This window comes from Nothoprocta perdicaria, unplaced genomic scaffold (assembly GCF_003342845.1).
Source record: "Nothoprocta perdicaria isolate Ctin4 unplaced genomic scaffold, notPer1 scaffold_3, whole genome shotgun sequence".
Taxonomy (NCBI): domain Eukaryota; kingdom Metazoa; phylum Chordata; class Aves; order Tinamiformes; family Tinamidae; genus Nothoprocta; species Nothoprocta perdicaria.
In genome coordinates this window covers 7,740,965-7,752,782 of record NW_020455532.1, presented here as the reverse complement: position 1 = coordinate 7,752,782, position 11,818 = coordinate 7,740,965, and the positions used below count along the sequence as shown (strand labels likewise).

The following is an 11,818-nucleotide window of genomic DNA, read 5'->3' as shown; positions in this document are numbered from 1 at the left end:
GCGAGCCAAGTAGTCATGAACTAAATCTTGTGTGAATCATGAGTTCCAGTCAGGGGGCACACTTAAATGATGCAGTATGTTAATATAAAAATCTGTGACTTCTGGAAACTTGGACTCAGGCGCTGGAACGGGCCGAATGCGTCCTACTCCCTCACCTCTGACCCTGTGGGATGCGTTTTGGTCAGTGTGTTGTAAACAGGGCAGGGAGGTGTCCGTGGGGCTGTGCTGTTCCTGGTGGGAACACAGCCACTGCTTTTGGATGGGGACGAAGCCCCGGTAAACCTGTCTCCCATTTGAAGCTCGAGCATCTGAGATTGCTATAGATGGTCTGCACATGGGCTAGTTGGCCTTGACAGAGCAGGGTTGCTACAGGTTCAGATCGGCTGGAGCACTTCTCCCACAGATCAACACTTCATCTTGAGCATTTGCTTGAGCTGCAGGATCCCACTTCCACACGTTGCTCTTCAGGAACTAAGGCCAGAAGTTCAATTTCATGTAAACCAGTGCAGAGCCAGGCATGGTGACATCTGTTAGCTCCTGGCCCACAAAAGTCAGGAGGAAAGCAACATGCAATAAAACTCCATTTCTGTTTCAAGTCAGTTGTGTGTGACAAAAGTCTCTAATTCCTTGGTACCTCACAGCAACAAGAACCATTCATTTGGGAGGCAATAGCCTCCTGTACTCAGCAGCACTCTATCACTTGGTGTTTTCTGCAAACAAGAGACCTAAGTTATGTATTAGCACTCACAAATCAATAGTGACAAAATTAATAYGACCCTCATTAAGCTTTGAGGACACAATTAGAGGGTTTTCCAAGGATATTTTTTCATTCAAAAGGATAAAATGACTCTTAAACAAGTTATCGTGTTCGCACACTCGAAACACAAAGTAGTTCTTGCAGAACTTGTCTAGACATTTCCACAGGGTTTCTTTGTTCTTCTTATGTTTCTTATAAAGACAAATGTGCCATTATCCAATTTTGTTATTGTTTCCCATCCAAGTTTTTTCTCTTCATTTCTGATAAAAGAAGATTGTTTTCTTTACAGAGCCTGTGTTCTCGCAAATTTTTGGTTTACAGAAATTTCCTGGTAGACTTTTTGCAAGTCCAAAATGATTTCACCCTTTTCTTAAATGCAAGAAATCCTCTGTTTTCTGATCACTCTGTTTCTGGTTTCAGTTCTTTAACCAAAATAATCCAATAGTACTCTATTAGAAGTTTAAGCAACAAATTGAAAGGAAATTGCCATCCAAAGTAATGCTGACCTGTGACTGTGCAGAGGGTTATTGTCTCAATCAATTATCTGTAACCTCAGCCAAAGAGATTTATAAAAACTATTATGTATGTTAATATATGCAGAGCAGTGTTCCAGGTGGTTCACACCAGTGCTACAATTATGCATAGAAGGCAGGAAATTATGTGTGGAAAGGATAATGAGCAGCATTGTCTGCTCAAGTACTGAGTTTGCATATGCATGCAAATAATTTTGCGAATTTATGCCTGGTAAGCATTTTTTTCCCCCTGAAGTTGCATCAGCAGCTGTAAGGTTAACTGTAACACCATAGTAACTCAGACTAACCAACTCTGCTTCAATCCATTCCCCCTTTTACAAAGAGCTGAAACAGCAAAGTGTGCCAGCAGAGCCTCGGCATCACTTGGGTATTGCTCGAAGGAGCTACCAAGCCTGCTGCTTTTACCACACGTGGCTGGATGTCCAGAGAGACTCCAATGGAAAATCCAGATAACTGAGGTTGTTTCCTTTATTGTTTCTTCAGGGATTCAGATTTGTTCCTGCTTGACTCTCGAACTATCTGGGCTGCAGAAGAAGGGTGGCTCGTGTTTGATATTACTGCAACCAGTAATCACTGGGTGGTGAATCCACAGCACAACCTCGGTCTTCAGCTCTCTGTGGAAAGCATAGATGGTGAGTTGCAGAAAACAGCATCCATCAATGAGTTTCCAGGCCAGGTAGAAGTTTCTGGCTAGGAATTAGCCTTAATGAACTTGATGCATTCCCTTTCAACAGGATTTCTTCAGGATATATTTTTCTGGCTATGCTTAAGATGTAAATCATGATTGAAAAAGTAAATCTGTAGATATATTTCAGGTTAAGGATGTASTTAAATGCTTTAACAGATTGGTGTTCAATCATTAAATATTAGCTGCACACACATTGTCATCAGGGTCACACATTCTTTTGGCTAAATTGCACATAGCATTAGCAAACTTTATCTGAAATCCTGGAAGTTCCCGGGTGGCCTTTTTCACTCTTCCATGCTTATGCTGCTGTGTAAGAAACTGAGATGTTTTTGCAATAACATTTCCTGCTCAACAACTACAAGTATCCAAGTCCGGAGGTGCATTTTAGGAGAAAAGGGCAGAGAGGTGTCTCTCCTAYGCTTCTCTTGTCATGTTCTGAATCCACCAGCTTGTTTTCTTCTGCCTCAGACAGTTCCCATCAAAGACAGGAAGAAAATTGCTACACATAAAAAACCAAAGCTGAGTGACATCAGAAGCTGGTGTCATTTGACACGGAAATCCCTTCAAATGCAGAAAACTGCTTAGATCCATTTCCRTTTTCCCTGTGGCAGCAGAAATGAGCAATAAAGTCATGCCTGACGCAGACTCCGGGTTCTGCAGCACGCCTGCGATATTCACCCATGATGATGGGAAGTGGGTAGGAAGATGTGGTTTTGGAACAGATGGGCATATTTAGAAGTCAGGTGGAAATTTTCCTAGCTAAGCCTTACCAAAGGAGCTATACCACTTTAAAGCTAAGATTCCTCCTGCTCACTAGGAGTCTTGTGCAAGTGACCCAATGCACCCTGCATGCTCTGGCAGGCGAGAGGCTTCTCAAGCCCCCTCTCTGGAGCTGCCTGCCTGCCACACAGGACAGGCTAAGCAGAACCCAACTGGAACTTAGTGCAAATAATCYGAATATGCGTATCTGATGACATACCTGAATTCTGCAGATAAAGATCTGTGATACAACCTGCCATTGATTTTTATGCAAAACTCTGAACGATTCCAGTTAAGCAGTATTTTGCATAAAGACTGTGCAAGGCTGTTTCGAAATAGGCAAATTAAGTAGAGTCATTGACATGAAAGGGTGATTTTGAGCAAATGAGATCTGCCTGCCCTGAAAGCTGAAGCTCACGGGGTTGTTTTAACCTGCCCTATATGAATGATAATGCAAAGATACAGCGCAGACACGTCACCCTGGAAGTCCCCACCTCAATGACAGATGCCACCTTTGCATATAGATTCAAATTCAGCCCAATTTACAAGTTAATCTCAGCTCTTAAAGCTAAAACAGTATCGCAATCTAACAGCCAAGGCAAGCTTAACCCGTTTTCAAACGCTTCTTGTGTTTAGTTTTGTAGCTTACCTCCTAAATGAAATACTTGGAAGGATGTAAGTTGTGTCTGCAGCCACATCGCACTCATTCAATTCTGAGTTTACATATAGGAAAACCATGGAAACCCATCCCAGAGTCCACAGAAAAGCAATAGCTGAAAAGTGGTTTGAGATTAATAAAGTTCAAGCACTATAGATACCCCAGTGTCCATCCCTCATTGTTCTATTGATAAAGCCTCATTAACGCTCTGCCCTGTCCTGTCTTTGTTAATCCTTACACGGTAGTTTTACAGAAAATAACAATTGTTTTTCTCATCATTAAGGAGGAAACCAGTAGACAAAACCCTCAAATCTTCCTGATAAAGACCTTTAAAAAAATGCAGTTTCCAAATTGCAGACTACTTTCATGAATGCTTTAACACTAGGATAAGCCAACACTGCCAGAGAAAATCCAAAAACCCTACCTTTCTCCTCATTCTAAGCCTAGCTACTCCATCTCTGCTTCTAGCATCACACAGGACATTAAAATCAAAGCTTTGACATTTCATCTTTAAAAGTTCCTGAAATACCACCCTGCAGCCCCTGAAGCCCTCTTGGGAGGAGGTTTGCTGAGTTGCAGCCCGAGCACACATGGTGCTGCCTACAGATTTTCTACTCCAGATACCATCACAAGCCACTCCAGACATCCTTTGGAGAAGCCCAGAAGTTCTTTGTTTAAAACTTTCTTCTCTCAAAATCCAACATCTTCCATATTGAATATATTTCCACCTTACTGCATTTCTAGATTTCCCAAAGTTGGAATTTGGCCCAGGTTATCAAAACTCACGCTTAAACACTCACCTAGTTATTGAGTATACCTCACACTTGCTTATTGACTWTATAGGTCAATATCCATATACTAAACTAACATTCACAGTTCCAGCATTTTTTAATTTGGCTGGAACATTATTTTCAGTCACTTCCAAATTTTGCTCGAGTCTTCTAAAATGAAGGAAACACAGGAAATAGCTGCTCAAACAACCCAGTAATATTGGTGACAGTATGAAATCTATATCATTGTTTATGAGACAAAATAACACTTTTTGTTCTCCAATAAATCTGTAAAGTCTTAGACAGTCTGAGACTGTCAAAATTTGACAGTCTCTGTCTAGAAATACTTTGCCTTTTCTGTGTACATACCACATTTCGTAAATCAGTGCTACAGAACATAAAAAAATCCTCCAAAGAAGAAACTGGTGAGGGAGAAATAGGTATTCAACCGAACATTTTATGATGTAAAGCGCAAGAGAACATCATGAAATCATGGTATTAATAGAAATAACTGAATACCAGAGATTTCCTGGGCATTTGAGGCTGTGTTCCTGGATGCAAGGGAAAAACACCAGAAAARGTGATAGTACTAGCAGCAAGGAAGTTATGAAATAGTCAAATGCGACATTTCTAGCTGTGATTAACACCAAATCTTTCAGAAGAAAACACACGCTGCCATTGCAGCGAGCAGTATGTCACCAACCCAATGGCGAAGTCCCCGTTCACTTCCAGAGCTCCAAAAGAGGATGGAGGTTCACAATTTTTCAGCTTTCTCCCACTTGACTTATGATCATAAACTGACTTGCCTTCAGTTGTAGCTGTGCTCTCCCGGACACAGTCTGGCCTGTGTGTGTCYGGGAAGTACTGTTATTTTTCCTGATATTTAGTCCGAAACACTGATTTATAAGTACGGTACAGATTTCAGCCCAAACTTCTCAGGGTCCCATGTACAGAGATAAAGCTGCAGCCACACGCACAGTCCCAGGGACTGGGTCTGCTCTGCTTGAGCACTCAACATATGACCAGATCCATTACAGACACGGTTTGCAAAAGTAGAAATTCTCAGCTYAAGTCATAAACAAATTCATAGCTGTTATTTGACTTGATGGAAATTAGGAATCTAGTTCCTGTTTACACGCGTAAACGGTCTCACTGAGTTCATAAACATTTTTGAAACCATGCAAAAACTTGCTTTCTCAAAATAAATTAACAAAGTATTTAAATCAGCTGTCATGCAAATTAGAAAAGTCAACTACAACCTTTTCCTTTTCTCCATCACACAGACAGATTTTTCTTTTCATCCCGAGCAGCAAGGACACATCCTTCCTTGCTCCCTGTGTTTTGTTTTGGATTTAGACCCATTTCAGGCTAACAAGGACACTGCTATTACACCTGGACTTCATATGAAAATCATATGTCTGCAAACACAGTAAGACTTTGATGCAACACTATATGCTTGGGCAAACCCCCAAACTTCCAGTGATATAAAACTAGCTTTAAAGTGAATAATGAGTTAGAAAAATCCTTCGAGCTTTCTTGGTTTTATATTTTGCATTGCTCGTTGCTCACAGAAATCTAACCATGAAGCCAATTCAAGCCGTGTAAAAAAAAAAAAAAAAATGAAGTCATGAGCGCTGTCCAGAAGAAATGACACAAAAGAAATTAATTAATTTTACTAAAGTTTGTATTGCTTTAYAACCATGCCAGAGAAGTCCATCACCATGCAAACCGGACTGGAATCAAAGGGTGTTTGTTTACTCGCAGACTGTTGGAGAAGCTCAAGCAACAAGCGAAAGAAACAGGGAATGAGTCACTCTCCCTCAGCAGTGCTTAGGAACAATAACCGGCCATCTAGATCTACTTAGTTTATATTTTGAGGTTCTACTTTTGATGGTATTAAAAAAGCAGCTGCTTAAAAGCAGCCAAAGTAGTGCCCTCTGATGCCAGAAGACACCTTTATTTCTTTTCTTTTGGGAGAAGTTTATCACGGATGAGAACTAGGTGCATGTCTTCATGTTTAACCTTGTCTTCTGGAAGGCACAGGAAAGTTAGCTAAATTGGGAAGAATCCATGCTTTTGTCAAGGAATAGGTTACTTCTCAAAGGGCTCTACGTACCTTTTTCCACTGTAGTGGTATTGAATTTGTTGTTAAATTTAGAATTTGATGGTCAAATACCACTTATTGCTACACTAATGCAAAATCATTGAATGTTACCCCCAACAAAAAAGTGCATCATGAAAGCAGCATGAAGGGCAGTATTTGCAGCAAGGTTTTCAGATACAGTAGTACTGAACATGAGAGATACAGCAATAAACAAAATGTTTCCAAAGAGCTATTTGTTTCTTCCAGCTACAGTATATCTGGAACCCTGTCAATGTTTCATACAAGGCATTTTTATTTAAAGTTAATAGCCTTCCAGTGGGAATTTAGTGTTCCTATGGGCTGAATTTTATGGTTGCTTTTATAGGATCACTTGAAATTACAGGCTGGTGAACTTAAAGAAACCCCTCTAAAGAATGCAGGAAAAGCTAATGCTAAGCGGATTTAGGGTAAAATAATTATATGTAGGAGTATTTTATATAACTTTTACGCACAGATATAAAATGAAGTGAGCTGTGCTGAGCTGCTGTCAGGAGTGGCCTGGCCGATGAAGGTTGAGGAGGGCTTGGTGCCCTCATCATGCCATGACTGCACTGGGGAAGAACAACGTTATTGCGATCCCTCTTATCCATATCCATCCTTCTCATTGTTAAGGACAAAGCATCAACCCCAAGCTGGCTGGGCTTATCGGGAGGCACGGCCCGCAGAACAAGCAGCCCTTCACGGTGGCCTTCTTCAAGGCCACGGAGGTCCATCTCCGCAGCATCCGCTCCACGGGCGGCAAGCAGCGCAGCCAGAACCGCTCGAAAACGCCCAAGAACCAGGACGCTTTCCGGGTCTCCAACATGGCAGGTCAGTAGGTTTGCCCAGCCACCGCTTCCAAGAGACGGGACACGTCTCTGATGTCCTTGAGACTGGATGGGAGGTCTCTCTCCTACAGGCAATTTCTTGTCCTTTTGATCTCGCGTTATTTCTTGGTTGMTGGTTTGAAACTGTTTGAAATTAGAGATTATTCTGAAAGAGTCAGGAAAATGGTGTTCCTTTGGAAGGAGTTAAATTGTGGGATTCCCTAATTCAATTAAAAATGTAAGCTTTGGTTCCCTGTTTGAAATAGCTTCTAATAAGGATTATTTTTGATCATTTCATACTTGATTTACTATAATGAGCTACTTCAGCTGAGCCGAATCAAAACGCTGTATATTTTGAGCCTGTGATTTGAATGTTCCCTTCCCCAACCCACTCTTGAAACTTCAGAAATCCCCAGAGTTTTCCCGGAAGAGGAAAGTCCTGCCTTGCCCAGGCTGGCCGCAGCTATTCCCGGGAAGCTGTGCTTCCTAATATGGAAGAAAACTCTTCCAGGCATCTAAAATAGAAGCGTAGCCGAACTCCCAAACGCCTCCGAATAACGACCTCGCTGCTGGCAGGACCAGCCCCACGGGCAGCGATGTCCCCGGCTGCAAATCCCGCCAGGATTGGGCCCAGCCAACGCTTTGTACAATGACAAACTGCCTCTCAGCAGTGGGAAACACCAGCCTGGGCTGGTATATATTGAACCCAGTCATTATTTTCCAACTAAAACATAAAAAAAAAAAGGGATGAGTCCTGCGCCCTGCCTCACTGTGCCTCCCTCCCGCCCGTGCAGAGAACAGCAGCAGCGACCAGCGGCAGGCCTGCAAGAAGCACGAGCTCTACGTCAGCTTCAGGGACCTGGGGTGGCAGGTAAGGACCCTTGGCCAGGCTGCTTGTGACACTAACGATGAGAGTTTTATCCCTRGGAGAGAAAGAAACGTTGCCTCCTGCCTTGCCATGCTCAGGGAGCGTGTCTGCAAAGCTGGGGTGTTGCAACGTTAGCATCCGCCGACTGAAAACTTAATACACCGAACAGTGTGTGAGGAGCCGAGGACACCTGTGTTTCCTTGGGCAGTTCTGAACGCACCTACTGCACTTTGTTCTCATTTGCCCATTTGTTTTGATCTGGTTCTAGAGATTTTCACCTGTTCCCTGCCTTTTGGTAGCAGATGAAGGGATCCCTGCAGGCAGCCAGCACTGCTGGATGGCTGATAAAACTAAACCCTGAGATTCAGCTGCTCTTTGGGCATGCTTGCSAAGTGGGAGAGCTTTCTCCAGAGAAAACAGCTGCTTTAGAGTTGTAAAAGGGTAATATTAGAAAGGCCAGCTTACCAGATCTTTATTTTTCAGGTTACTTTAACTATATACAGACATACGAAATAATAATTACATGTCATTCTAGTTCTCCTTTCCCTGTGCAATGTTTTTATCTTTCTCCACAACCTAACCTGTCTTCCATTTACTCAAGGACTGGATCATTGCTCCAGAGGGCTACGCTGCCTACTACTGTGAAGGAGAATGTGCTTTCCCGTTGAACTCATACATGAATGCTACGAATCATGCCATTGTACAGACACTGGTGGGTGCAACTTCACTTGCATTGTAGCAGTATTTTTGACGGGTGCAGCTCACAAATGAGCTTGTGCAAGACAAGTCCTCGAAGCTAACGAGAAAAGGAAGGTCTGCATTAGCTCATTAGGATGCCTGCAGCATCTGGCTAAACACGTCTAGCCAAGTGGCCTGAATTAATAGTTGGCTAGGAATTACCCTGTCTTTGCTGCAAGCATTGACATGCTCTCTGTAGTTTCAAGGGGCCCTGCACCACGCGCTTTAACAGTATAGTCCCTTTGCATAGGAAGGAAAGAGCAGGATGTGAGATGGGGTATCAGCATCGCTTGGAAAAACTCCGCARAGATCCACCATGTGCCAAAACTAGATTGCGGGCAGCCTGAAGAGGGGCCATGGAGGCCCTAGATTACATAGCYCAGCTGCTCCATGGAGATATTTATCATGTGAAAGAGAGCAGGGGGCAAAGGCAGTTTCCTCTGCACACTTTGGACTTCTCTTTTAATCTCTTCCTGATTTTGCATCAGGCGCTTTCGTTGCATGAGAGTGATACTGCAAAAAGGGTTAGGGAAACTAGAAATGCCTACATTTCCAAGGGATTCCAAACAATTTCTGCAAGTTTTTCTTCTAATATTCCTCCTTTTTTTTTCCCCCCTTTCTGATGTATTTACTTAGCATTCAGTTTTCCCCCCTAGTCTTTCTGCCGAGTTCCAGGACCCGGGAGCCCCCGGCTCCCAYGGGCACTGCCAGCTGCGGCCGCAGCTCTGCGCTTGGGAGGGGTTTGCACAAAGCCTGGTACCCTGCTGCAAAACACCGACTGCTTTGACAAATGGGAGTTTTCTAATGAAAACCTGCTTCCCTGAAAGCTTTCCAGCTAGAGGGGAGCTGGGTGTGCGCGAGCAGTAGCCGTGGTACGTGCAGGGGACAACACAGGATGCCATGCACAGAGCCAGGTGTTGGAAACAGGCTGGCACCAGCATTGGAGAGACAGGAAAGAAAAACATAGGGGAGGAGAAGGGAAAGGTAAATCTTAACATGCCTCTCCTTTCCCTCCCTAGGTTCACTTTATAAACCCGGAGACTGTGCCGAAACCCTGCTGTGCTCCTACACAACTCAACGCCATCTCAGTGCTCTATTTTGATGACAGCTCCAATGTTATCTTAAAAAAATACAGGAACATGGTGGTACGAGCATGTGGCTGTCATTAGATTTGTAAGAAAAGAAAAAAAATGTTATTTGTAAAGAATGTTTTTCTTTTTGTACGGATACATGGGGGTGGGGAAGAAGGTTAGGACTCCAGCAGCGGACTTTAAAATCCCGAGGAATTTTTAGGACTTGGCTTCTGAAGGTTCAGACAATGGAACAGTTTCTGGATCTAAGTGGCATTTGAACACATTTTGTTTTAGTTTATTATAGACAATGAGCTTGTAAACTGAAACAAGCCAGAGAAACCATTTAAAAAAACAAATCTGCCTTAAAAATTGGCTCCTACAACACATACTTCTGCAAACGAGTCTTTCAGAAGATTGCAAACTCACCAACGCGCATTGTGAATTAAACATAATAATCTATGCAAGGTGAGAATGTGGTGTGACTAATAAGCATGTGCAGTTCCTGTAACACTGTTTGCAATAAAATAAGTGAACAAAATATACCTGGAGCGAACAGGTATTTTGTTAGAGAATTATTACTTCCATTCCTCTGTTTACTTCAGCCTCATGAGCAGAAGCAAAGACAACTACAGCAACTTCCAGTGCTGGCAGTGGCAAAAGCTGTATCTGGACTGATGCAAGTTCAAAGGACAAATAAGTCTAAAATGACCTCTAACTCACAAGCAAAAGAACGGACAAAAATAACTGCAAAGAATAACATTTTTCGGGTAAAGTTTTTGTCAACAGGAAAAATAGTTACTCTAAACACCAGTAAGAGTTTGCTCTGAACTTAAGAAAGCAGCAAAATATTACAAAAGGGTGATTAAGTCGAACATGTAGCTGGGACAGCCTAAACGTTTCTGGAGTTGTGAAAGACGGCAGAAGAGTTCTGCTTGGAAAACATCCATTGACTTCAGTAACGGACAAAAAGAACTCCAAGACATTTTGGAAAACACGGAGCCTCAGACCATGAGGTCCCACATGCTGCACCCAGCACTGCACAGACGGAAGGACACAAAATGGAGAACCTTTGTTCCCGGAATCAGGRTTTTCTGTAAAAATCCTGTTGTATGATCAGTTTTCCTTAAGAAACAAAAACAAAAAAATCCTTTTGAAGAGCCACATCAGCTAGCTGGAACCGGGAGCAAGACAACGTCCCCTCGAGCCCTCAAGGCTTTTTTTTTTTGCCTCTTCTTTTTAAGTCATGGGTTACAGAAATACTTCATTTATGTAATTAAAACTCAAGTTTTGTAATAAGAGTACAGAATAGCAGTAGCCAATCACAAACCGATCGGAAACGTTAGCACGCGTCGCGATTACAGAAGTAGCCTCGGTGTAAACTGCTCCCGGGAAAGAAAAAGAAAATTCCGTCATCGGGTCAGCAAATCCCTAACTCTAAATCTGCAAAGTTCGGCAATGGGAACCTCCCAGAGGCAGGTCCAGAGCACGGCATCCCCCCTGGCACCCCGCGGGAACCCAGCCCTGGAGCACACGGAGATGGATGGAGGGAACCACACGATTCTGGAAATCRGTCACTATTCTTCATTTAAGTCAGCCTTCAAATCCAGACCAGATGCCTCTCTTTAAAAATAAGAAGAAAGGGAAAAAATTGCTGTCTATGAAATAAATTGGAAACTTGTTTCCGAAGGTCTGGCCCTACCGTCTTTTACGCCAACGGGTGTTTTCCTGCTCGCAGGACCAGGCGTGGGTGGGATCTGGGGTGGCCCCGAAGGGCTGCCAAGGACCAGGACAGTAGTGCAGCCACCAAGCCAACATCTGCCCACTCTCAACAGCGGATTGGAGCACACAGGGGGAACAACCCCACTGAAACTGCCCTCAATGCTTGGAAATCAAGGGGCAGATCACACGCCTGGAAACGTCTCAGCAGAGCGAAGGTGCTGCCTGCCAAGCTGAACTCCTCAGCCCTGAACTTCCACTATTTAGTAGCCAAAAATTACTTTTTTCCCCTGCAGGTGTTGGTGGTCA

At 43.2% G+C, this 11,818-nt stretch overlaps 1 protein-coding gene across 1 annotated transcript in view; it reads left to right on the top strand.

The window, feature by feature from the left end:
* The window catches only part of BMP7 (bone morphogenetic protein 7), a gene marked incomplete at its 5' end in the record, with an annotated part of 40,855 nt that extends 30,020 nt beyond the window's left edge, over positions 1–10,835 (top strand). The window contains 5 exons of the mRNA XM_026042026.1: positions 1,774–1,922; positions 6,921–7,118; positions 7,909–7,985; positions 8,584–8,694; positions 9,740–10,835. Of these exons, the coding sequence (XP_025897811.1) occupies positions 1,774–1,922; positions 6,921–7,118; positions 7,909–7,985; positions 8,584–8,694; positions 9,740–9,889 (685 nt within the window). The remainder of the gene's footprint in view (positions 1–1,773; positions 1,923–6,920; positions 7,119–7,908; positions 7,986–8,583; positions 8,695–9,739) is intronic.
* Positions 10,836–11,818: the final 983 nt, after the last annotated feature.